The sequence below is a fragment of the Dermacentor andersoni genome, chromosome 7 (assembly GCF_023375885.2).
Source record: "Dermacentor andersoni chromosome 7, qqDerAnde1_hic_scaffold, whole genome shotgun sequence".
Lineage (NCBI taxonomy): Eukaryota > Metazoa > Arthropoda > Arachnida > Ixodida > Ixodidae > Dermacentor > Dermacentor andersoni.
The window spans coordinates 136,423,993-136,451,600 of NC_092820.1; the positions used below are offsets into that span (position 1 = coordinate 136,423,993).

Consider the following 27,608-nt stretch of genomic DNA (forward strand, 5'->3'; position numbering starts at 1 on the left):
TGTTGCGTATACATTTTATGATTTGATGAAGGAGGAACGAACCACAGAAATATGCTGAAGAATGATTATTGCTGCAAACACGAACTAGACAATGTCTTTAGTTCACCGCGGTAATTATACAAGCATCAACAGTTGATCGGAGGTGTCCCGCGTACTCTGTCAGGTCTTTGATTTTGTACTGATGTAGCTGTTATTGGCTCTTCTAGGGGCGGATTTAGTGTGCAGCGGTCTGTTGACCATGAAAGCTACACGCGCGGTTGGCTGCACGTGAGAAAAGGCGACAAATGGCCAAACCGACTTATATATATTGCTGTGAGTCATCCTCCTGTATATTCTCATATGCAACTACATAAATGCCAAATAATAAATTGATCATGATTCTCATCGACGGGGTGAAGGAAGAAAGAGCACTTAAGAACACGGCAACAACATAGGCGAGCGCCAAGGTCGCGTGTGCCGTACGCTGGGGCCCTGTTCTGAAGCGCGGTTTCTTCCGTCCTCCATATGGGCCACCAACCGGCCCAAATCAACACTCTGCTGACGCATACTGTATGTTGTCATTGTATGCGCACGAAAACTAAATTGATGGAGGTGCCGACAGAAAAACGAACACAAAAAATTAGCTTAAGCTGGGGCGAGACTGTACTTAGCGAATAACGTTCGGCAAGAACAGAAGCAAAGCAGAAAATATAATAATAAAGTAAACTGATATCAACAGGTTTCCGCCCGCCCAGTGCCCTCCACTACCAGCGTTGGCGCACCGAGCCCGACAGATTATTTAGAGGGAAAATGAACATGTTTGGGCCAGCTAACGGCCGTTCGTGTGGCCCTTCACGGGCCCCTAGGCCATTCAATTGTGATAAAAAAAAAAAAAACGCTTGGAAACAATTGTGCGCTCCTCGACGGACTTTTCCAGCATTATGTTCACAGTTGATCACAGTGATCCATTGCCAACGTTTGTTTCTCTTTGCTTTTTCTTTACAGGAAAAATATGTGAGAAAGAAAGAACACAGTGAAAACAATCGCGATTCAGTCAATAACGCAGCAAAACATTTCTACATTTGGTTCAAAACAACTTTTATTCTGGGATAGTGTGCACGAGATAGACAGTGTAAGGAACACGGATGAACAGTTACCACGTATTTTGAAAGCAATTTACGAGTGCAGTTTTCCTTTCCTACATAGTAAACACTACAGAAAAGCACGTAAAGCCTGGGTGAGCCCATACTTATCAAGAATAATTAAAAGAAAGAAGGGCTGTCGCAAAGAGTTCGTACCAACTAAGGACTAGAACGATTTGAAAGAATTTAAAAATTAAAACAAATACTTAAAGAAAGGAATCGTAAGTAAGCAAATATAGCTTGCCGCGTGAGTGCTCAGATACATTATGAAAAAAAAAACACCTAAGTTCCTGTTCCAGTGAAACTTTGCAAATAATTAAGCTGTTTAGTAGTTTGATTTGCTGGGCCATTTGATGCATGGTGAACGTATAGGGCGTCCCAGCAAGTACAGTGCGAGCCCAAATAAATGGAACGGAGAAGACAACGCTTAAAGCTATAGCTTTCGAAATTAATAATATTGCGTCTTCAGATGAAAAACGACTGCTGCCATTTTAGCGAATTCGCCGGTAGATTTAGCAAACTTCCTGTCCGTTTAGCAACCAGCGACTTTTCTTCAGCCACATGATAGAACAATTCGCGATAATTTAGTGATTTTGCAGTTGGGAGAGTTACTTTGCCTTCATAAACGCGCTTCATTTGTTTATTAAGCTAAATGTAAGCCACTAGAACTGGCTTCGCGATGCGTGGTCTCCCTGACCATGACGAAGCAGCTGTTGTCTTTACATCCGGGGCCTTCACATTGTGCTTGTGCTTCACAGCCCAGTATTCTTACTTAATTCTTATTTGCATGCTCACAAACTGCACGCTCACAAAATGCATGCTAAGAAATGCGTAGTTCTTGTTCTTTACAAAACGGATAGAATAGGTCTTAGCGCTACGGCTTATGCGGCATACCTAAATACGCTTTATTGTAGGACGCTTGCAAGCGTAGAAGTGCAATAATTTACCGAATCCTATTGCGGGGAATTTCACTGTGAGAGTTATAACAAAACAGGTGAACAATAATATATATAAAGTGTATAAATATAAAGCTTGTCGTTGGCTAGTTGGTTCAATGCGCTTACGAAAAAGATACTGCCCAAAAACGGGCAAGTACGAGAGGGACAGAGACATGGACAAGCACGAACACGTGCCTGTTTTTGCGCAGTAGCTCTTTTATAGACAACTGTTAAGGTGTGGTGTGCGTATCAGTGTGGCCATTTGGCGAATCTGAACACACCGCTTCTGTTTCTCAAGGCTTTTGAGCGATCCACTCATGAGCAGAACTTTCAAGTAGATCAAGGCACGGAAAGACTATTCGAATCGCATAAATTGCTGAGGTAATTGTCATCGCCTCGTTAACCTCCTGCAACCAAGTGCGCGTCGCAGGGTTTAGTTCTTTCATGAGAACCGACCACTGGAAAATGCACAGGAATTATGTGGGGACAAGTGCACTTTTGTGCTAGAGGAGGAGGAAAAACTTTTACTTTCATCAGGCCTTCGAATTACGTGATTAGTGGGTCATTTCTTCTACCAGGCCGCGTTAAGTGTCCGTAAGCCCTTGACTTTCTGCGATCTCCAAAGCCCAGTTAACGGTTCTAGAAAAATAATTGTGCTGTTCTTTCTAACCGTGCTGTAATTTGAATGCAACAATCTGAAGGTAGGCGCCGGATTTCAGCTGTCAACCTCTGTGGTCATGGAAGCACATCAATAAACTGAAATACATCTATAAGCTGTGGTAAATGTACCCTTTATTGGTCAACTTCATGGTCACTAGACAAACTTGAAAATATTTTGGTGGATGATTGACGCCATATTACGAGTTTATTACGAGCCATATTACTCGTATATTATTTTAAAATGTTGCAAAACGCCTACATTATTTTAGGTTCACGCAGTAGTTTAGCAAACTTGCAGCATAATAATTTAGCGATAATTTAGCGCCTTTGTTGCCTCACTTTGGTGACACGTTGCAGAAAGAATAGGTAACACTGTTAAATTAGATGCCAATGTTTTAATCAGTGCTTTGTAAATATTAGTAACCGAAGAACACTTCAAATGGGACTCTACAATCTCCCTATATAATGTACTGTATATGTTTGGCACTAATTAGCAAAAAGTATCCAATAAATACAATTGGAAGCCTCAACAACAGTGCCTGCCAAGAGATTGATGCAATTCGAGCATAGTTGCGCTGCTAATCTTCTAACGCTATGCCTTTTACTCATTTCTGACCTTTGTCGCAATCAGCGTATCTCTCCCGTAAAATGCAAGCGGTGGGACCTATTTCAGTGCTTCCACTTTTTTTTTTTCAAAAATACTTGAGGAAGTAATTCTTAAGCCACTTACTGAACTTTGCAACGGTCACACCGTATTGGTTCAATCTCAGCACAAGTTGATCAAGAGATTAAGCACGAAATGTGCTTGATTTGCTCAAGAAGAGTACATTCTCAATCTTACGACGCAGTAAAGTTGGTATTCGGTCTTTTTTATCATGTTCAGAAAGTACTTCGACCATGCATTATCGTGAACTCTTGCTCGGAAAACTGGAATCATATGGTTAATGTGGAAAGGCTGCATAATTTTTCAATAGCTATCTAAAAGATCACTATCGCAGTGTCAGCTTAGATGGGTCCCTTACAGAGAGGCTTCCAGTTCATTGCAGTGTGCCCCAGAGTAGTATTCTTGACGCTTTTGTTTTGAATAGAGAGCTTTAGTGTAGCACATTACAAGTGGCAGCAGTTAAGCCTAAAATTAAACAAACTGCGCCATATTGATTTGTATTACCTAGATTGCAACGTAAATTTGCGCTATTTGCTTATTGTGTGCCCGCAATTTCTATTGCTGCTCATCGTCAAATGTGTACATTTAGATATTGCACCCGTAATTGTTCGTCTTTTTCCAGTGAGCGTTTATTACGGGCTTAAAAATGTTACGAAGCCGTCGCTCAGCGTAAGATCCACAATATGGCAATCTTCAATTTGTTTAACACCTCTTACACGTATTTCAGTGCCACATTAATCGCTGCTAGCTCCGCTGTGGTTGGCGAGGCTGGATGGGGCATAAGAAATATACGCAGGGTATATTCGAAGGGTAGAAAAAAAAAGAAGCTGCAAAGGTGCCTTGGCAGTCGCTGTGTACAGACGCCATCAGTGGATACTTTAAGATGATCTGGAAATATTTCTAACATGTGCAACTGGCCCAATTGGAATATTGCCGAAACTGGCATACCAGTCTTTTTCGGTATGTCAGAGATTGGGAGACAAATGGGGAATACGTGTTTGGCGATATATTTCGAAGGCGGAGGCGTAACTGAAGCCGCATGCTCAGAAATACCAGCAATGTTCGTAAGTAATGCCGCCATTGTCTCACATGCGAGAAAACGGTCGGTGAATCAGACGACGAAGGAGCGATTGACCATTCGATGAGCGGTGCAAACGTTCAATATGACATAGAGCTCGCTGATCTGCTTGAAACCTCATGGATAACTGATGCGCTTCAGCGAGTAATGCAACAGAATGCGCCTCAGGTGGTAGTTGAAGCATCAGTTATGAAATGAGGACGAACGCAGCCCGGCCACTGACCGGTTCATTTGCATGTCGCTTCATACTTTGCAACTGATTGCGCCCAACGAGAGCACTTTTCAAGTCTCATTTACGACAGCGCTTGTCTGCATCTTAGCGAAACGAGTAAGGGATGTAATGGTCATAACGTGGCGATCACGCGCCAAAGAGACGAGCGTGACAGGAACATGCCTAATCTGACGCAACGGCGTCCCTGCTTCAAATACGTTTCGCCGAGCAGTCGCAGTCTCGCGCCTCCGCTAACCACACGCTACTTCCTAGCACGCATGCGCATTTTTCATTCGACTACAGGTATAAACAGGATTGTCGCCTTCCTTTACTATCTTGTTTTTCCTTCTCACTCCTTTCCTCTGTTAGCGCGCCTCCTAAGGGGAAATACTGTCACTGCCTGAAAACCTGTCGCGTCCTATAATAGTACCAACGAAGGGAACGCTGATACAGGTCTTGAAACGACATTGACCTTTTCTCGAGATTCCTTTCTCAGCGCTCTTTTTTTTTTCTGTGTCTGTGTGTGTTTATCGTGTGGACTATGCGATAACTCTCCGGAGACATACGACGACCGGTCATTTGGCATCGAAAACTGCACGAGGCCGCAGCTGTCCCGTCATGGCTTCAGGACATGGTTACAGCCTTTTCATTCTTCTGGCGGCACCGCTGCTTGGTGAGATTTCTTCTTCGAGTGCGTGGCGGGTTCCTTCACTGAATTTCGGTGCCTAACCGCTGTTGCAGTTCATCAGTGGCTGCGGAGTTTCTCTGCCGAGCACGAAGTCGCGGGTTCGATCAGCGCCCGCCACGGCTGCATTTCGATAGAGGCGAGTTTAATTAAAGTAAAAGACAGTGGGCGTGTTACCTATATTTAGATGGACTTTGAAACAAAAATAAAAAAAAGACATTTTGATAAAATAATCGGAAGCCTTTAATTACGGCGTCTCTTAAGGCTCCCTTGTCCCTTTGGGACGTTAGATTGCCCGAATCGATCGTTTTTCCTGGCTATACTGCTGTCTTTCTCAACAAGAGCTTTATTATTTTCTTCCATATTTATGCCACGTTTATTCATTGTAAAGGCTAAGGCTTGCATTTACAGGAATATTTATGTTCCAGAGTACGTACTGATCTCAACAACAATGCTTTGAATTTCTATACTGTATCTTTTGGCATTCATCACTCTATCGCATCGTAACGACGTCGTCGTCGGTTGTCTCTGCTACAAAAGAGACGACTCTCAAAATGTCTTTGTAGAAGACCTTAGTGGCTTTTTTCCTGACCTTTCAGTAAATGAACAGTCGTTCAACCACTTCTTCCAGTAAAAGCCATCGTAAGAATCCCTGATACATCGTGCCCCAATAAACCTGCGTTAAGAGATTTTTGCACTTTCTTTCATCCCCTTTCAATACACTTTAGGTGTCATGTCGGTGCGTGGGGGTCTTTTCGATATTTTAGCTGCAAGCCGCGTTGTAGTAATTGCCTGCACGTCCACCTTTCTACGTCACCGGTAAGTGGGTCCAACTTGAATCAACAGTTCAACTTAACCTACTTGGAATAGATCAAAGGTACAAAAGAAAATTATGATCTAGGACAATTTACAAAGGAGTGGAGAATACGAGTGCTGTCTCCAAACTGAAAATTTATTCGGATTTATTAAGGATTTGTACATATACAGCAAAAAACAATTCACAACGCAGGGAAAAGGGTCGCAAAATCACACGTGACAGTCTCAAGCTGTACATTCCGATTACAGCTAGTTATCAACGCGCAGATATTATGTATGATGTAAAGTTGGTAATTCTTGGATGACGCATGCACAATTCTCTTTTCGAACGAAAAATTATCGGTCAGCTAACCTTTAGTTTGGTCCCTAGCTGCTCTTATACAAAATTGTGAATTACTAAATGTTGGTGTGCAGAATCATTCGTTACAGTGTGAAGACACGGGCAAGTTAGAAGTTCCTTTTAAGGAAGCGCAGTATACTGCCATAAGCTCACGCCAACACAACTTCTTGTTTGTTTCATGTGCACGTTCACCTCCCGTAATACGTATGTTATTACCAGCAGGAGACTACTTATCACAACTCGTATTTCCGCGTAGTGACAATACATTGTGATGACAGTCATGATGATAAAGAGTGACCACATTTCAACTAAGCACATTTGCCTTACTATGTTGTTCCGAGCACAGTTATAAAAAAAAAAGTGCTTTTTTCCATAACTGGCAGCATTTACACTGAAGCGCAAAACAAGAAGGCCCGTTTGGAGCAGAATTTTAAGTTCTTTTAGCTTTCTTGCATTCGAATGACTGATTCTGTGACAGCGTACCTACAAAAGGGGCGAACCGTTATGTGTATATATATAGCTCTGACTGCTGTAGTTTATGCATTTTTAGTAACTTTCAGTTCTTGCATCTTCAAGAGAAATTATGGTCGCGACAGGTACTGAAAAGAACAGAAGTACACTTTAATGGCACTGAAAACAGTATTATCGACAAATTGCTTGCACATGATCTCCGCCACAAACAAGCACGCAGTTCTGAAGGAGTAAAAGGTATGTGCTGCTACGTGAGAACAGTGTAATCGGGTATCGCTTCATCGGAGGACACGCATGTGTCGACTTGGAGTTTTCGCTCACCGCGATAGGGCTAACAAAAGGCCATCTGTTCGATTATTACCAGTATTTCGCTTCCGCCTGCTTTTTCGGTGAAAAGCGCTGCATTCGTGGCAAATAATAATACACCCAGAAAACAAGAAGAGGTTATTTCGTTATTTACTGAGCACATCGCCGTTATCGGGAAGGGGAAGCCAGAAGGCGCTCATTGATTGCGCCGTCACGTGTCAAAGATAGTCGCGCCCATGAAGCGGCGCTGCAAAGCGATCTATGCCAGGGTGACATAGAAGCTGGTGCAGTTGGAGCCCATTGCGATCGCCTCTGTTCAACAGCGGGCAGGGTGGAATTCTCAGATATGATAATTATGATCCCGACTCGCGGCCTGCGCTTGACCCTATATTTTCTCGCAGCCACGTGCCAGCTACGGCTAAACGCCGGCTGCAAGGTGGAGACCCTGCACGCGTGCGACGAAGACTACATTCCATACACCAAAGGCCCATACCTGCACGAGTCCGGGAATGAGTTCGACGACGGATGCAAGTGAGTGAAGCGTATCTGTTCATTGAGAGGCACTTGAGGCCGTATTGACCAAGTTTGTCGATGGTAAGAGCTCTTTGTAATTGGCTAGCCACGTTCCCTAACGCGGCACCTGTTAGTATCGGCCGGCAAATCTATTTACGAGCTGTTCAGTGTGCGAATGGCTTTGCAGTATGGTAGTACTCGATGTTGAGCCAAGGAATTGGACGCTAATTACGACACAGCTTTCTCCTGAGAGTACAAAATCATTGCCAAGGTTGTCCAAAGAATGCTTCCTTTTGCACAAATACGGTGACAGCGGGTGGCTGATAACTCAACAATGATTCTGCCAAGTGCGAGTGGCTTGAACGCATTCATTATTATTGTGAAAATTTTGAGAGTACTTAGCCTTCACGTGACGCGCCTTTCAGAGCAGTTACGATGTATTTTATCTTTTGTACCCTTCAATTGAAACATGAAAATGCCTATGTTCTCCGGTGATCTAATAATAGTAGTAATAATAATAGTCAATCAAAAGTTTATTATAGTGTCAAGGAATAGCTACGGGGCCTTCGCACTAGTGCGCTTGAAAAGTAGTACGCAAATCAAAATGTACAAAGAAGACATATGCGTACAAAACAATTATACATGGAGAAACAAATTGGTAAACAGAAAACGAAGAGGCGGGTGTAAAAGGGAGTCAATCATACAGCATGATTTTCTATATTTATAGAAAACACAAGAAATGAACTATGAAACATGTGAGTACAGGCAGCATACTTATTACATGTTCTTTGGAGTGGAGCCATACGACAGTCTTTACTGCAATAAGGCCGGACAGAAAATGCGCGTTGCTTCCTGGTGTACATTTCTGGAGCGGAAAATTGCACGTGATTGAGAGGTTATGGGCAATGTGTAATGCGATAGACCACCTTAACAAGGAACAATTGGTCTGTCTTATTGCGTCTTGATTTTAGAGTCTGAGTTGAGGTAAATTTGAGAGGGCTGACCTCTGGTCACCAGAATAGCAAAGGCGGTGTCTGAAAATAGATATCAGTTTATTTCGGACGCGTTCAGTGAGGTCAGAATTAGATTTGCTCGTTCCACCCCACAGTACAGAGGCATAGTCTAGTAGGGGAAGGCGCAAAGTAGAATACAATTTCAGAAAGGCAACACTAGGGCGGAAGTCATGTGACATACGGCAAACAATACCAAGAGCGCGAATGGCCTGTTGTTTCTCATATTTAGCATGTGAAGAGAAACTTAGCGTTTTGTCGAAATACACAGCAATAGTTTGGGCAGTGGAGCATGCCGGAGATTGTATGGTAATTGCACATGGCGTTTTTTCCGGGCACGTACTTTTCGAAGCATTTAAGACTAGCTTATTGTATCTACGCCTGTTTGAGAGTGAAAAAAACAGTCTTTTTGGAGGTCATCGCAGTCCAGAACCATATTGACAGTTTTACACAGCTTGAACTTGTCAACATATAGAAGGAAGGAAGAGTGTAGAATTGCTGACGAAATGTCATTCATGAACAGTAGGAACAGAAGAGGCTCAAGAACAAATGCTTGAGGAGCTCCGCTAGGGACCTTCTAGCTAATAGAATTCTGTCCATTAAAGCCAACAACGCACTATCTATTGCTCAGGTAATTTGATACCGGGGCAGTGATGGAAGAAGGTATGTCTATTCGCGTGAGATTTGTAGTAAGGAGATCATGGCAAACTGCAGCAAACGGTTTACTCATATCAAAGAGTATTTAATTGGTCCCTATTATGCACCGCATTGAAATCATGGGTCATAAATCTGACCAAGATCATTTTTGTGGACGCCCCGCTACAAGGCCATGTTTTCATCTATTAAAGTGTTTTTAGAACTGACATTGTAAGCATTGTAAGGACAAGCGTCCCACGATTTTGATTGCAATGCTTCCAAGATCAGCCCGCATTACAAATGACACTAAAAGCTTCGGGAGCACTTTAAATCGTGCAGTGGCAAAAATATCGGCCCACCGAGAAACATACTTCAGCACTCTGTATTCAGTATCGGCCTAATTAACTCGTCGAGACAGCGGCGACGTCAGACTGCGGCGAATCATTCAGAGTAGGTTTCCCTCGAAAGGGGGACCACGTTGATGTGAATGTAGCGCGAATTGGAGCGAATAGGTGAATGTTACGGCCATTTAAATTGCCCAAAGAGTAACCACCGCATCCATAAATGCATCTTAACTTGAAGTCAATGATGGACGATTTAAATGAAACCTGTCGTGAACGCACCGAAGGATACGCAATGAGCGTATTGAGCACGTTCATGCCAGGAGCAATCTAGATCAAGTCAAGCATGGGCTTCAAGTTAAGAGGCATTTCTTAATGTGGGGGTAAGAGTCCGCAAGGCAATCTTCCGAATGAAGAAAAGAAAAAAAAAGAAAGAATAGTAACAGAAGTGTTCAAAAGACAAATCACAAGTGATCAGTGGGTCTTTCATTGCGATAGCAAATGTATGGACACTCCAAGCCAACTTTTGTCATCGTCATCGCCATCGCAGTGGGGCTCCATGCTTATCCATGACTATGTGCAGGAGTTTATTGCTACACAATTAAATCTGTTAAGTTTCTCGTATAAAGACTTACATATACGTGTTCGACAAAATCATTCCTCGAAATTTCGAGAACGGCAGCGCACAAACAAACCTCATGACAAATAACACCCACAACACACGCTTGTTATCTTGAATGTTCTCACACTATTAAATATGAAAAGTACAAAACTGTGCCAGTGCTCAAACTTGAAAGTGACGTAATGTTACTGGGGCAGCTCTTTACAGGCAGCATGTAGTGGCACCTGCGTGATGTCATTACAGGCTCTACCTGGTTTGTTAAAGCCTTCAAGGCGCCCAGTAATTTTGGAACACACACGTACGTCGCGTTCGCGTTAGTCACACGCGCCTATAGTCAGCATCACAGCCCTGAAATTAAAGCGCGACGCTAGAACTTTCTATCGCAGTGAGTGCTTCGTTTTTTTTGTTTTTTTTTGATGTTTACGACAAAAGTAATCGCGAGCTGAAACCAAGCTTCGCAAATCTCATGTATATGGCAACCTCCATTCTACGGAGCACACAAATAGGTCTTTATATAAAGATATATCCAGGCTGTGTTTGAATTGATGAGTTCTCTTCCCGTGACCATGTCGTTTGCTCATGCCGTTGAGCGAGAATTCCTCATTCCTGTGAAATTCCCCTCCTCATCCTCCCCTCTCCATTTGTCATTGTCCTTCTTCCAAAATTCTTTCCCGAGCAGGCGAAAAGCACGCGACTCAATCCGAAACCTCAACTTTCTCCCAACGAAGGTTTTCTTTGTTTTTTTTTTTCTTTTCGAATTGGGCTACATATTTTAATTACTGCGCCATGACATCTAACTTCAAGTGAAGGAATGGTAGAGGCATTCCGTTCACCCCTATGCAACGTTCAGTGAGGAAAATAAATCCTAAGCTTTGTGCGTGCATTGCAGAGGACTAGAACCTGGAGTTGCGAGTATGCACGAGTACGCGCACGCTACGCGTCACAGTGAAAAGGTGGATTTGTTTCGGGTACGCGAGTGGAGTTTATCAATACATTTATAATTGGCCCATGCAAACCATGACAGCAGTGACACCTCAAATTCATGACGTTATGTTCTGCAGCCTGTCCATTGTTTAACAAACTTGTGTTCATGTAAGCAACGGTGGTTCAATAAGGGGTGTGTTGAGCTGGATCAAAAAGGTGTCAGTTTACATTAGTTGCTACTGCGTTTTCGTTGTATTTCGAAGCAGCAAACAAAAAAGGTACATGGCCAATCGATTGGCGGTGCCTCAGATTTCGAGCTGTTATGCAGGCCCTAGTGTGTATCGTATAAAAAGTCAATAGTCGAGTCAACATGACTCGCAGGTTTCGTAAAATTTGTACACGATGTCAGGTTGTGCTATTTGATTTATTTTTCACTTCTGCCCTTTCTCTTGGATATTTCGCTTTCTCTTCGCCCTCCATTGCAGTGCAACATGAAGGCGAATAATTTTACGCCGGTAAACCGCTCTATATTTAAATAAAGGGCTACATGGTATATCCATAAGATATACCATCATCCAGTTTTGAAATCTCAATTCGTTACGACCCCATCTTATCGTTCAGTCCACTTAGAGCATCACCACAAGGTACACGCTACTACTTGCCGCGCAAACACTTGTCTTCATTCTTTCGTCCCATGCACGTTTAATGACTGGAACCAGCTTCCCTCCGCTATCATTTTCATTTCGGACCATGACTTATTTTGCGCAGCCATACAGAATCATTTATTTGATTACGAGTGAAATGTGTGCGTGTGTGCGTGCGTTAATTTTTTTATATACGATGTTTCTCGCGTTGTACCTTTACTCCAACTTTTTGTTGTGTTAGCCTAACATTGATTGCCCATCTGTATTGTAGATGCTACTATATTTGATATTTTGTATTGTTATTTCATGCGCGCCACTCCCCTCTGTAAAGATTTGTGCACTTGCGGGTAAAATAAATAAATAAATGAATAAATCCCTCAACATGTATTTGTCCTCTTCGTTGAGTGCGCTGACATACAGTCAAACAAGAGCCAATGTTTCGAAGAATAGACTTGTCTCTGCCGCAACGCAGAATAATACCTTTGTCGAAACGTTGTTTTCAGTCTGCGATTTACTTTGATTCGCTACTGTTCATCACTTAGTCTCAATCTTCCTGTGAAGCTCTCTTCTTTAGGGATTCTTTGTGTTCATAAGACCTCGTTCCTCTGCTTTGTCACTCTATTTTTTTATGTGTGACTTTCAGCATCTCCCACATTTGGCAGAGAAGAATGAACACGACAACTGAAAGCATATGCCAGGGTGTAAGGTATAATTAGCCTTTTTCTTCACTGAGGATGGAAGGAAGAGGTGAGCCGGACTCCTACAGATTAATATTGGCATTGGCTACATTTCGTGACGCCAGAGAACTCATGCGTCGGACGGCAGCTCTCTTACCTGCCTCGCTCCCGCCACATCCCTGTTAGTCGATATTGATACCGATATTGATAACTACGTGTGGCGCGCTCGTAGGACGAACAAGGGGCAGATCGCGTGCGCGCTGAAGTTCATCACTAACTGCACGGAGGGCCTCGCCCGTGCCGCGGCACTGGTAGCAGTGGAGGCGCTGGAAGAGCACATCGAGGCTATCTGCAACGTGGGCTCGGATCCATACAAAGGTGTGTGTCTCTCTCGCTCTGAACCCCTTCTCTCTCTCTCTCTCTCTCTCTCGCTTTTTTTTATTCAGCACGTACAGCGCTCAGCGATGCAAATGCGACAACCAACCCGCATGACGGCCGGCGCTTTTCGCGCCAGCGGTGGGCACTGTATGATCGCAGGGGGGAGGGGAGGGGTGGAACCAACCGCGGCCACCACCTGGCGCAAAGACCATTGATTTCAGTGCATACCGCAATGCATCAGCATGGCGTCCTCAGCACCCACCGGTGGTGCAAAAAGCACGCGGTACGCAGTGCGGCCCGACTACAGTGTTCGAGTTGCGTGAGTGGTGCACAGTACACCGCATGCGCATCTCTAATAAATGTCACTTCTAGGAACCAAGGTCCGCATTCTACTGAGCATAAATCACCTCACTTTGACAGCGGAAGCCAGTCATTAAGTCGAAAACTCAGTTAACAGCAGCGGCACAATGGGAAACCAATCAATGATTATTCGAACATCAACGTTCGTCGCCCGGTCGAATAGCATCTAGCATATCGCTACGAGGTCGTGATTTCGAGTGTACTAAATCTGCAGACATTGTAGCACATAGACATAAGAGCGAAGTGCGCCTGATGATTGACGCCTGGCCTGCCATTATCAGCGGTAGAGCGTGCATAAGCCAATCCACTAACCTTGCACAAGGAGAAATTGTCATGCCCATAAGCAGTTATCTTTCGCGACTACCCGCACGTGTCCGTCATACACTGGTACGCGCTGCCTTTCCATGAGCATACGCAGATACGCTTAGTGCTTTCTTTTTTATCCGACACTGCGTAACCTTTCGGATGAAAATACGCGTTTGTTTCATTGAATGAAACTTTTCAATGCAATTCAATTAAATTAGACAAGCAAACTGTTCATTCAATTAAGCTTATTGTGTCCATGTCAGCACGCTTTTTTTTTTAGTAATAGGAGACCTTACCAACTTCAACTTTCAGTCGATCAAAAATATCCGCCTTGGTGGTCTAGTGGCTACAGCGTTGCACGGTGCTACGGGTCACTTCGCGCCGCAATGAATGGAACGGATGTCAAACGCGTGGGACACGGCGTGCCTAATCGTCACGCTCGTCAACACGAAAAGACTTGTCCGTCGGGTGTGGGCGACGGGATTATGCGCCAGTGCAAATCCTACTCTCCTTTGTCGTACGTTCAAGCCCTCTACGCCAGGGAGTGGTTTCTCTCCGTATACCTCTGTGCGAGTTGATCCGACCTGGCCTGACAAGGCCATCTGCTAGGGGGCGAGAGAAAACGAGGTTGTCCGAGTGGTGGAGGGTACAAGAAAACCAGCGACCCGTCACGTGGAGAGATCTCAGCCTTAGCGTGCAGGAGCACGCACGCGGAACGTTTCTGCACTTTCTTTTGGAGCGCACTGCACATCCGTAATGATGTACTAAACTTGCGTTATTGTTTTTACATCACCTCGTCTTCCCTGCCAAGCCCTATCCGATGGTCAACCTGGTCCGAGCTCCAAGCAGACGCTGCTGAAGGTCGCCGAAGCTCAGTCGCCGTAACAATTGGTGGCAGCCCTAACAACGGCTAAGCACGAGGTCGCGGGGTCAAATCTCAACCGCGGCAGCCGTATTTCGATCGGGGCGAAGTGCAACAACGCCCGTCTTCCATGCATTGGGTGCACAATAAAGAACTCCAGGTGGTCAAAATCAATTCGGACTACCCCATTACGACGCGCCTCCTAATCAAATGGTAGTTGCGGCATGTGGAAACTAAGAATTATTTTTTTTTTTCGTTCAAGAACAGAAATAGCAATGTTCACACTTCACTGCTCTGCTTCCTCATCCCCGATTGAAGAACCATACAAACTGACGCCCGATATGTTCGTGGCACACTGAACGTAAAACTTCCCTGTTCTTCGTTTGATTCAATTGACTGCACACGCATGATTGCGAAAACTGGTTAATTGAGAAGGCATTAATTTCACTCCATATTATCATTAATTAACAGATTACTAACGCACAATGGTTGCTTAGTGTCTATGGTGTTGGGCTGCTACGCGCGAGGTCACAGGACCGAATCCTGGCCACGGCGGCCGCATTTGGATGGGGTCGAAATGAGAAAACATCCGTGTACTTGGATTTAGGTGCGCGTTCAATAACCCCACGTAGTCCAAATTTCCGGAATCGCCCCCCCCCCTGCCTCCTACGGCGTGTCTCATAATCAGAAAGTAGTTTTCGCACGTAAAACCAACCCCATAAAAAAAACGATAACATTTTTATAGTTTCTGGAGAAATAGGCGACGAAATCGTTGCTAACATTTCTATCTTGGTAACATTGGTAACCTTTTCAAAATGTTAAAGAATTCTGTGTTCGCACCATCAAAACGTACACGATGTACCTAAGTACTAGCTCGCCTGTCAAGGCAACATGGCATGCGGAAGTTGCACATCACGTCATAAGCGCGAACAAGTACTTTTCGCACAGCTTACTTTGTAAAGGGTGCGACATAACACTCTCTCGCTCGCTGTCAGCATGACGGATTCTTATGGATGTAGTTGGTGATGTAACCAACGATGTAAATAAATATTTTCCTGAAAATACGGCAGCCATGATTGAAACTGTATCCTTAGTACGGTGTACGGACGGATTTAGATAGCCTAATTGGCTCAAGGCTGGAACCTTGCAGTTCTTCAGCACCACTCTTATGTATGCAATAAATCTACCTTGTGGATCTTTCATTGAGCAGAGAGACATTTTTGAACCAGCGCAACTTCTGTGTCCTGCGCTACGAAGATAATTTTCGATTACCTGAAGTTTTTTGCACTCACTGAGATATTGCAATTCACTTTGATATTCAGAGTGAAGTTTTGTGTGCCTTTGTGTGTGTTCGTTTGATTGTATGTGTGTGTGTGTTTGTGTGTCTCTGCGTCGTACGTACTTGACATTCTTACTATATTGTGTGTGTGTTCACATAGGTGTGTATCATTTCATAGCCCATTTTCTTCGTTTGTGGTAGCCTAGCATAATTTTAGGGAAACCTACCTAGATTTCTTGCACAATCTTCAATAACGAACTCGATCTACATTGCCAGTGATAAAATAGTCCGTAAAACCGCTAAACAATGCAGGGTAATTGTACCTTCGACATTAGCCAAAATTCTGTCAAATAAAGCTCAAGGCTGCAACGCAGCATAGCTGTAGTTTATGTTCCAATGTATGAGAAGTAAAAGCTCGTCTGGCTGTCATGCGGTTGAATACGAGATGCTTTGGAATGTTCGACCATCGGATCATGCAGCATATACAATCGCGCCCAGGGATGTGACACACTTCCGATAACTTGGAAGACCTGTAATGCTGCGCCTTTCCAGAATCCTGGAAAGCTGAGCTTGCTGTTACATTTCAGGCGAATAATTTTGTCTGTTTATCTGTTTCGTCATCCTCTATGCCATGAGCATTAACAGCCTACTTGGCGATTTCCCAAGCTGCGAACATTTACAAGAGATAATCTCTTGATCCCTTGGAAGCAAAATGTCTAACACTTCTTCAAATGAACCGTCAGCAGGACTTTGCATTTGTTTTCGTAAAGGGGTCACGAACAGATGATTTTTTGACGGCGCCATTTATCGTCGCTCTGAGTCATGTGAGCCACAGTTACCGAATGTTCGCCAGATGTCTTCTGCGGCAGCCGAAATTGTCGCTTTTCTGCAAGCTGCGAAGTTAGCGCTGGAAAGTGTTTCCGTTAGCAGATGAATACTCTGTTCTCAGTTGAGGTCGCCTCTGTAGACGCTAAGTAAAACGCACATACTGCCATAGTAGTTGTTTATTACCTAACGAAATCTCAAAAAGCCTACAGATTGATTCTGCCTAGCCACCAAGTCACTTTTCGGTGGATTTGATGTCATGTAAGTACTGAAGGAAGTCAGGGAGCTGACAGATTGGCCGACGCGGCACATACACGTTGGATGCGTTGACCCCTGTGTGTTATTCAACGTCAAAGGAAAAGCACTTTTTATGCAGACTGTGATGCATTGCGGTTCCACGGCGAGACAAAACCATCTCTGCTATTCCGGATTGAGTCTCTTTGGCGCTCAAGGAAATAACAACGTACCGATCCCTCTTGCAACACGCTCATTTATCGTTGACGCTTAGAAGTGGCCTACGCGGCTTCATGCGCAGGATAATGAATAGACTATCAGATGCTTGCATGCACTGTAACGTAACAAATGCGTCTGTGGAATTTCTTGCAATATGGCCGGCTGCGAGGTTCCCCACGTAGCTAAGTGAACCGGCTGGGCAAGGTTATTGGCCTCGAGCCATGCGTGGACATAGTGTGACAGTATTTCGTTACTTTCTAATAGACAGCGACATTATACAGTCTGCTGCCATGACAATTGTTTATGCATGCTTTCATATCTGACTTACTTCGTGGACGATCAAGCGAATGTGCACTAATATTTCCTATTTTACTTTGTGGAATGTACTGTATACAAGTAGCATACGTAATTCCACTTTAATCCTTGCGGTTGCAATGTTCTCTTTTTTTGTTTGTCACGTAGTGGCTGTACAATTAGCGACTATTCTGGCAACGAACGCTGTAACTGCGCTGTAACGGCCACAAACTAACTGCAATTTAGTTTATTGCCGATCCATCTCAACTCTCACTATACATACAGTATAGCTGGCTATGCGCGATGCGCGATGGCGCGATGGCTATGCGCGATTTATTTTATGGTCATGTCTTTCACCATTTTTTTTTATCTGCGTTTGTTTCTTTCCCCTTTTGTTCATTTTGACATTCCTAAGTCACTGGAGTTTAAGGTAGAAGACTGGATAGCTGGTCCTTTCGAGGGTTATGTGCCTAGAGTTACATTATTTAGTAAATAACAGCAAAATTACGCCAAAACAAAGAATTTTAGGCTGTAAGATTTTTTTTTATTCAGCTGCGCTTTTATATTTCTAGTAGATGAAGTTACGTAACTTCATCTACTAGAAATCTACTTCATCTACTTCATGTATTAAGTTTGATTTTCCTGGCACCTGGCTGCCGAGCTGTTTTCCCATGTCTTTCTTTTTTCTGTCGCATACTCATGAGAACATGCAAGCCGTGTATGTTTTTTTCTGTAGCAGACGGTAACATCACTAGTTAGTAGGCCACTACTATTCATTAAACAAGGTAACCATCTATGAAGGCTCACATTACCAAAATTGTAGCTGACAGGCATGCACCTCTCGAATAACTGTAAGCGCAGCGCGGGCTTGGATATTCTGATTATTTCTTAGTAGGTGAACAGCTTGTATTCATGTTATTAACAGTTGCCAAGGCAATACGCACTTAACCACAATTACATGTGTCACGTTACACATGTTGTTACATGACGCCCGGCGCCGCAATTATCCATGTTTAACTATAGTTCCTTTTACACGAGATAATTACAAATTTGGGCTTGACCAAAGATATCTAAAACCTGCAAACCCGCACTGATACTATTGATATACTTATGAGTACTGGTTATCTTTATGATGTCGGCGCTAGGAAACTTACGTGTCCAGAGTGTACGTCTACTTGTATTACTACACTTACAATGTTAGTATTAATATCTATAACAAGTAAAATAGAGACGCCACATGCATTTGTATCTATAAATAAGCAAAACCCTGGTGCCTACGTAAATGCATTAGTAATTTGGTTTTCTTTGTTTTATTCAATTCTCACACCAGAGTACCAAAGAGACATCAAATGCCTGAATGCTCATGGTGAAAACATCCACAAGTGCTTCAAGGCCTTCCACAGTCTTCTGGAACGGGCCATCGTCAAGGGTCCAGCCAGTGAAGTTATTCATTACGCGTGCTGGTCAGAATTTTTTTCATCCACTAAACGCAATTGCTTTGAATAGCTTGGAGTGAGACTCCCCGTTGATACGCCGACACAATCTCTGTTGACGCCAAAATGCTTTGACTTTTTTTTTTAGGTTACGCGTAAAACGTTCATAAGTGTTTACTCAATCTGCGACGAAATTTCTGCGACGAAATTACTCACTCTGATTTAGATGTCGGAAAAACCTCATCGCAGAAGACAGGCTTGGATGTTTCACGTACGTCATTTTTTACGCATCAAGATGAAAAGCCGCAATTGAAAGTTGAGCGCAGAAATGCTGAACCGACGAAGAAAGACACAAAAGGAAAATTAGTTATTCTATAGAATGTGCGGAATGTATCTCTAAAAATTAGGTACCACACAGGTGAATGTTCCATCGGCTAACTAAATTGATACAAAAGCTGTTTTTGCTAATGGTTTTCAAGATATTACTATACCATGTGTTAAGCGGCATATATACCTGAATAGCTGACGGGGCAAACGAAATATCCGCCTGGAACGACACCAAAGATTGGTTTGGAACCGCTACAAATACCCATCCGAAAAAAAAATTCAGCGGTGACCAAACTGAGGACACAATGAAATTTGTGGAAAGAGAGATCCAGAAGGCTCCAGGCCCTCTTTTCGGCCCTACAAAGATTTCGTAGGGCCCAAAAGATACCCTCATGATGAACCTTAAAACTAGCTCTTTGGTATGGTATAGGTGCAGTTTGAGAACGTGGGATGCCACGTCCTATTGTTTGCGGTAATTTTTTACCTCTAAGCCACCACGCGTGCAGTGTACTGAACTCCTCTCTAGACTATTCGTCATGTCAACAGAAGGCGACAGTTTAATTCCGCATTTACTGATGCAGCGAAAGGTCATTATTGAGCCATGATTCACTCCAAAACGTTTTGGCTGTTGTGTACATTTCTGAAAAGAAAAAAAGCATACGCACCAAAGTTTGTCTCTGTTGTGCTTTAGGAAAAGATTCACAGCAATACAGGTCTTTCAACGCCGGTTTCCGCGTACGTGTCGAGTTCGGGTGCAGCGCTGCCCATTCCCCGTGGAATCTTTTTTTTGCGTATTTTTGCAGTTATTTCACACAGAATCTCAGAATCTCCTTATTTCTGCCTTTCTTCCTGTTTCTTTTTGGTGCCCTTACTTTAAAATGACATGACATTGTATAATGTTCTTTCCCTATTTTTGTGCACAAGTCCGTGCCATTTGTTCTCGTTTTTTTTTTTCGGCGAAAGTGATTTATGAACCAATGTTTTCGTTTTCCTCTCCATGTTCCTCTGATGTAACCAGTCCAGAAAGTGCACTGATGGAGATGTTGAATCTCAGAATCAATTTATTTCTCTCTCACTTCTTCTTTCCTTTTTGTACCCTTACTTTAAAATAACATTATATCGGCTAACCTCCGCATATTTTTGTATGCAAGTCTATGCCGTTCCTTTTCTTTTTTTTTCAGTGAGTAGGATTTATCCATCAATGTTTTCGTGTTGCTCTCTAAGTTTCTCGGATGTTATCAGTCAAGATCGTGCACCGATGAAGTATGATGAACCACTACTTTAGTCAACTTCTTCTCGATTTGCTCATCGTCTTGAATTTCCATCTTCCGACTTTCCCGCGTTTTACTTTAGCTCATGTAATTGCTCGTAAACAAACGCGACTCACTGAGTTCACGTGAGAAAGCGACGGTCGCCAATAGTGGCACGTGGTCACCTTGGACAAAAAAAAATCGCAGTTCTCTCCGAAAGGCGAAGCACCGATTTCGATAGCAAATTAGTAGATCGCTGTACGAAGTAAACACACTAGCTTTATCAGCCGTATAAACTTGTAAACATTCGCTTACCAACTAAATTAAGAATGGTAGAGTGTGTGAGCGTGACTCAACGAGGACGTAGGGAGAAACAGACACACATAGACAGCGCTGTGTTTGTTATTGCCTCTACAATGCCTGCTGGGCCTTTAGGGTATTTGAATAAATAAATAAATACATTAGTGCTTATTCTGTCCTATAACGTAGACGAACACACGCAACCCCTCATAATATCTTCATGGCCCTCCGCAACTCACCATAAAATTTCGAAGAACGGTAATCACGCCACAGCTCAGTGCTTAGAACCTTAGGCATGAGTGGAATTACCCAGTGGTTGTAGTAGGTTAACTTTCATTTTGTTGACCATACGGTGAGGGTTAAGCAAAGTATGAGGAGACAACGGAGTGACAATGGTAAAAGAGAACGCACAGTAGATCCACTAGAAAGCGTTTCGTTCTTAAGCGCACTTTCTCATTTGCTGACGGCTTTCATTAATAATATATAGAACATCAGGGTTGGTACGGAGTTCCCTTTCGAAGCAATTGGCACTTAAGAGTTTTTTGGCAATAGACGCTCAGACGTTTATCCGCAGACCTTGAGATCATTGCGCGTTTCAGTCCGAATCTGTCACGCGCAAAACATCGCAAGCAGTTTTCCCTGACAAGTTTTCACACATGCTCGCATCACTTCATGCGCTGCGCGAGATTTACCTATAAGAACCTTGGCTGAATAGCTTTCTTTATGCGAATATTTTTTACTGAGTCTGAAGAAACCGCCCCCTTATGAAGTAGGGTAGAGACGAACTTTAAAAAGATTTTAAATATAATCACGCAACAACTATTCCCGCGTATAAGTATCCAATGTCTTGCTGGTATTTTTTATTCTGAAAATGCTTGACCGAGGATTAGTACATGCAGGTTTTTTTTTCAGCCGCATAGTGGCAATTCTGGAAGGAAAAAAATTAAGTGTTGTGGTAATACTGGAATTACATGGGTACCGTCATGGCTTTAGTACCATCATGAGCCATTGCGGTCTACCTGAATGATCTTCAAATGTGGAAAAAATGCATTTCTAGGTATCCCCCCTCAGATAAACACCTTGAAGAATGCTTAGGTACTGCATTATGCGTTTTCTACACGCAATGAGAAGCTCGGGGCATGGGCGGTGCTATCACACCTCACCCCAACATGATCTCGGAAACCGCAACTAGAACAAAGCGATAAAGTGTCATGAATATCTAAAGCAGCAGGAGCTTGCTGTGAAAAATTTTCACTAAGATTAGCTGCAGCTTATCTCGATGAAAAATTATTTCTAATTTTATCAGTTGAAATACACTTCCGATGGTTTAACTGCAACCAGCAATTCTACAGCATATTATCTACAACAAATAGTCATGTTGTGCCTATTTTTCTGTACTCACATTTCTCAGCATGGTGACTAGTTAGTTGCTTTGTTTATAAAATCGAAGTTTAAACCTGTTCAGTTTACTGTACGCTACATTACTCTCTGCAGCTGATTACTTTACTCTACGTTGTGTTATTTTCTACAAAAGAAGTTGGTTTCTGTTAATGTAAAACGCTCCTTATTATGTCATATCTTTACCTTTTCCTACTGACAGACATTATGAAGGGCCAGCAGCACTCCGGAGATAAATAAATCGCCATCAAATAAACTACTAACAAAACAACGAAAGCACGAACACGGAAATTTAAGAAGTTGAGCAACCAACTTCATATAAAAGTGCAATTAATATGTTCAAACAAGGAACACCTATTGCATCTCAAATTCTTATCGTTTACTAATCATGTCTTCAAATGCAAACTTCCGCAATATATTTTGTTTACTTCAGTGTTCCCATTATGTGCTAACTTATTTTTGCTCGCTAGCTCTTGTCAGACGCCGAAAAACTAAAGCTACTCTCTCCGATTATTCTTTTACGTGGTTTTACGTGCCAAAAGCAGTTTCTGATTATGAGGCACGCCGTAGTGGACTCCGGAAATTTCGACCACCTGGGGTTCTTTGACGTGCGCCTAAATCTAAGTGCACGGGTGTTATCGCATTTCGCCCCCATCGAAATGCGGCCGCCGTGGCCGGGATTCGATCCCGCGACCTCGTGCTCAGCAGCCCAACACCATAGCCACTGAGCAACCACGGCGGGTTCTCTCCAATTGAAACTAGGCGTCATTTACTGTGTTTAATAGTTCTAGAATACTCAGCGTTCTAATTTTCCCAAATAAGATAGACGCAACCCATGTGTGTTTGCTTTTCATTTTGGGGATCAGGAGCAGAGACTAACCGAATCCACTGAACCATATTTGCACCTATTACGCAAAGCATCTGCGAGCGCACCTCAATTTCCATTCGTACCATACGGAAAAGCTCATCACGAAGTCGAACATTTATCGCTCGCTCTAGTCGATCAGGCATTCACTGATATGTTGTACCACAATGCTCTCTTGCATCGCAGCTCGCACTATGACGCGATCGACTGCGTATCAAACGCCCTGGCCTCGTGCGAGAGCGTCGACTCCAAGGATTTTATGATCGGAGTCATCCAGCAGATGTTCGGTGAAACGCTCAACCTGGTCTGCGGCCGCTACACGAAGGGTTCGGAAGGCTGCAGGTCCTTGCCGCAGTTGCCAGAGCTTGATGCCAAAGATCGGCGGATCGGCAACCTCGTCGAGCTCCTCTTGGAAGCAGCTGGCAGCATTGGACGCAAAAGCTAGCCAACGTGCAACAACAACTACAACGGACTACAACGTGCAAATGGAAACGAATAATAACATCCTACTATAACATCCCTTACACGACATACGTACAAAACAAATGCTGGTCATACACGTCGATTTCTAACGTCAGAGTTAACGCCAGAGATCCAACCTTGTTTAGGAAAGCTGTTCTCACTCCTTCATTAAAGAAACCATTCTGGTTTTGTGATCATGTGAACTCATCCCACGTATTACACTTTGATCTTAGCGAAAATGAAGTCGAAAATGTCTGCTTTGGAAGTTCTGCGGGCATTAGAGTCACAAGAGTCTCGGAAAGTCTGCCACACTGACCGCTGATTTGACAAAAGTAGCCCTGGTCAGCAGTAACGAGAAGGACATGCCAAGTTCTGGTGTCGGTCTGCGAGTGGCCATAAAACGCAAGAAGATTCGTGATGGCGTAGACATCTCGTCACACCGAGGCTGCGGACTACAACGTGCAAATGGAAACGAATAATAACATCCTACTATATAAGCAATGAGTATTTCGGAAGCAAACGAGACGAAATATTTAGGTGTAACATAGTCTTCTGACTTAACAAGGAATACTCACATGGACGCTATAACATTAAAAGCCAACCACACCTTGAATTTCACAAGAAGAAATTTTAAACATCCTCCTCAAGCACTAAATGATATTCTTTACATAGCTTACATTCGACCGGTACTTAGATATGCGTCCATAATGTGGGATCCGCATATGCGATCTTTGGAAATATGTGTGGAACAAATACACAACCACACAGCCTAATCGATGGCTAAAATATAAAGACCTTGAAATAGTGAGACTGAGATAAAGAAGCACCTTAATTGGCCTGACCTGTCCACAGGACGCGCATTTCATTGACTTTCTTGCGGGGCACAGCGTTAAAATGCAGCACGATCAACAGAGATCATTGTCCTCTCACTCCAACGTATGTCCCCCTACGCCGTGCCTGCCCACTAAAAATAAAGGTTGATGAACCTCTGCTTATCAAAATTCATTTTTCCGTGTACAGTAAATCAGTGCAAGAAATTACCCATCGAAGTCGTTCAAGCTACACATGACTAACTTTTGTGATGTTCTCAATCGTCCTCTGCAGTTATTGTCATATAACAGCGCATGTCTGTACGTTATTTTCAGTGTTGTTTATGTACATAGTGTGCTGTTCTGTATGTGCAAATTGTCTGTGATTTCTAATTCTCTTTTCCCTCTTTATATTTCTTTTCTGTTTCTTTAGAGTGGTCCGTAATATTCAGACTGCGTATTACGTTCCACAAACAATGTGTTTAGGTCTGTACCACTTCGTTGCAAGATGCTGTCTTACTTGGCGCAGACGGAATGTAGTTATTGTTGTTCTAACCCTCTACTGTGATGCATTCGGGTGAAATATAATAAATAAATAAATAAATAAATAAATAATAAATAAATAAATAAATAAATAGATAAATAAATAAACAAATAAACAAGCAAACAAATAAATAAATAAGTAAGTTACAAGCCTGCGCGGCACACCCAGCAAAGTAACAACATAAGCTAGAGCAGCGGCTCCTACTCGTTCCATTTTCGGCAGCACGCACTACAGGGTCTTAGCGATGAAGTCTGTCTCTTTGCGTCGTTTTCCCGAGAACGATTTGAACTGCCCGGCCGGCGTCGACGGCGAGCAACGGCTTGTGCTGCTGTCTGCACAGCTCTCATCCGCAAAGTAGTCAAAAGGGCTCTCGGGCTACCCATCAGGACCGTTACCGAGGATCTGAAGGTGGGGGCACATAGCGCCGCCGAGGAGATTGCCGAAGCCCAAGAACGTGCGCAACTCACTCGCCTGGCCACCACAGCGACAGGTAAACGCATGCTCGAGGAGCTGGGTTACCACCCTGCGGGATTCCCGATAGTCGGTACCCCGATTTTTAGGTGCATTCTAGACAAGTTCGAAGTGGCCCCCGTGCCCCGAAAATGTCCTTCCTGTCCACAACGAAGGAAGACGCAAGGTCAGAGCAGCAGCGATCCTCAGACAGGTCAAGCGACAGGACATCAAAGCAAGCTTCGTCGACGCCGCGGCGTAGAGTGATGGGAAGACCTTTGCCGTCCTCGTGGTCGACTCCAGCGGCAAGATTTCTAATAGCGCCTGGATTCACAATTCAGACCTTGAAGACGCCGAGCAAGCCGCCATCGCCCTCGCCCCGCTATAGGCGGTCGTGGGTCCGAGATTTATAGAAATTCCTAAATGGCAGTTTACCCCGACGTATATCGCGATGACGCCTGCACGTCCTGCGGGCCGACCTCCACTCCAGCACACATGCTCTGGGAGGGCGGGTCGAGATACCCAAAGTTGAGCAAGGAAGAGTGGGACTCGTTTCTGCGTAGCGGTGCTACGGTCGGCTCATTTTCGTCAAGCGCATTGTTTAGGGCGACACGCTACTGCAGTCGACTTAGCAAGTGATACGTGCAGACCAAGTTCCCCTCAGTATTACGAAGTCGCGTTTAGAGCTCTTTGCAAGCTTGTACGAAGCCGCGGACCAAGGTGCGAAGGGCCACTTCTCCACAGAGCAATGTCATCTGCGTAGACAGCTATGCTCACAGGGAAGTCACTGTCCCGAGGTGGAAGCGCGGCGAGCGCGGTGTTAATCAAAAGCGGCGATGAAACGCTGCCCTGTACTTCAAATTTCGGGATTGACTTCTTATTCCTCCGACACGCACTTTCACCGGGCGCTCCGACAGAAAATTGCTCACAAAGTGGAGCAGACGACCCGAAATTCCCGCGGTTGCAAGACCGAAAATAATTGCCTTATCCGGAACTGAGGTGAAAGCTTGCTGTATGTTTAGGAAGAGCATGTAGGAGCATGAATGCTTGTCCAGAGCTGTCCCGTCCAGAGATTCTATCCAGAGCTGAACCGCGGCGAGGAAAGCCGCTCATGACTTCAGGGAAAAAATTCAGCTTCTCTAGCCTGACATCTAGGCAAACGAACACCATTCGGTCCATTAAATTGATGACATTTGAAGTTAGGGATATTGGCCGGTAGGACTCGAGGGCGCCTGCAGGGCGCCCGGGCTTTAAATTTGGTATCACCACGGACGATTTCCTTTCAGCAGGTATTACACCGATTCTCCATACTTCATTATTCTTGTCCAATATAGGGTCATGAAAATTCTTATCAACGTTCCGCAATGCTTGATACATGACACCATCTTCAATTGAAGCAGTGCGGCGTTGGGAGAGACTGAGCGCGTGTCGCAGCTCCTCAAGAGTGAAATCTGCCTCATCCATCTGGCAGGTTGGACCGTAGGAAGCGGTTATGGTACTGTGACTTGCCAAAGAAGGAAGGTCGCCATTTCTGGTGTCACTGGATGCAGAAGAGATGAAAAAGTCTGCAAATGCCTTCGCTAGAATTTTTAGGGACTGGCCAGTCGCTATGCGCAATGTAGCCATAGGGTTCTTGCAGATTTTGGGAGTACGGAGAGCCGTATGCGCCATACACTTCCAAAACCACTGCCAGTATACAGCGAACTGCATAAGGCTGCCCAGCTTTTGCGATGAAGCTGTTTTGTATGCCGCCGAATGACTGCATCAATGCGAATATACGTAGTCCAGTCAGTGTGTCGTTGAGAGCGCTGTTACCGCCTATAAGCGCGGCGCCGAGATGCACAGAGCAGCAAAAGCTTTAGATCGGGGTTTGGTTTGCCGATACTGGGTCGTCATTGTTCTGTAGCTTCTCGTAAACACTCACTCATCAGTTTGAACGGGGTGTCTCGAGATGGTGCCTCTGAGAGAGACTCTTGTCCCAGTTTGTCACCGTATACACGGCAGTCTGACGGCCCGCATTATGTGTTGGTGTCAAGCAAATGGGTAGGTGATCTGAGCCCCACGGGTAAGGTTCACATGGCCAGGCTAAGTACACATCCCGTTGGTATCACAAGGTCTACAGTAGGATGATCAGTTCCTCTACCTATAAATGCAGGTAAACCGTCATTCAGTATTTGCAGAGCATTCTTGAGAATCTCGTTAATCTCTGCTCCACGATTGTCTTGGGGACGGCTACACCATCGCGGGTGCTGGGGATTAAAATGTCTGCATAACACAAACGATGCACCACACCGAGACACTAAGCATTCATGCAGTGAGACACCTGAAGAACCTGTAGGACTGTTGTATATGTTTG

The 27,608-nt window shown here is 44.0% G+C and overlaps 1 protein-coding gene across 1 annotated transcript; it reads left to right on the forward strand.

The window, feature by feature from the left end:
• The first annotated feature begins 5,229 nt into the window (after positions 1–5,229).
• On the forward strand, positions 5,230–24,518 carry LOC129380113 (uncharacterized). Its single transcript, XM_055072340.2, has 5 exons — positions 5,230–5,345; positions 7,692–7,821; positions 12,890–13,035; positions 18,745–18,877; positions 23,174–24,518. The coding sequence occupies exons 1-5, from the start codon at positions 5,291–5,293 to the stop codon at positions 23,430–23,432; spliced, it is 723 nt and encodes a 240-aa protein (XP_054928315.1). The 5' UTR covers positions 5,230–5,290; the 3' UTR covers positions 23,433–24,518.
• The last annotated feature ends 3,090 nt before the right edge of the window (positions 24,519–27,608 follow it).

Bases quoted from the DNA above. Each gene is read 5' to 3' on its own strand.
- LOC129380113 (XM_055072340.2), top strand. From the start codon at position 5,291: ATGGCTTCAGGACATGGTTACAGCCTTTTCATTCTTCTGGCGGCACCG. The intron at 5,346-7,691 runs GTGAGATTTCTT...ATTTTCTCGCAG, and splicing joins TCTGGCGGCACCGCTGCTTG to CCACGTGCCAGCTACGGCTA. The intron at 18,878-23,173 runs GTCAGAATTTTT...CTTGCATCGCAG, and splicing joins GTTATTCATTACGCGTGCTG to CTCGCACTATGACGCGATCG.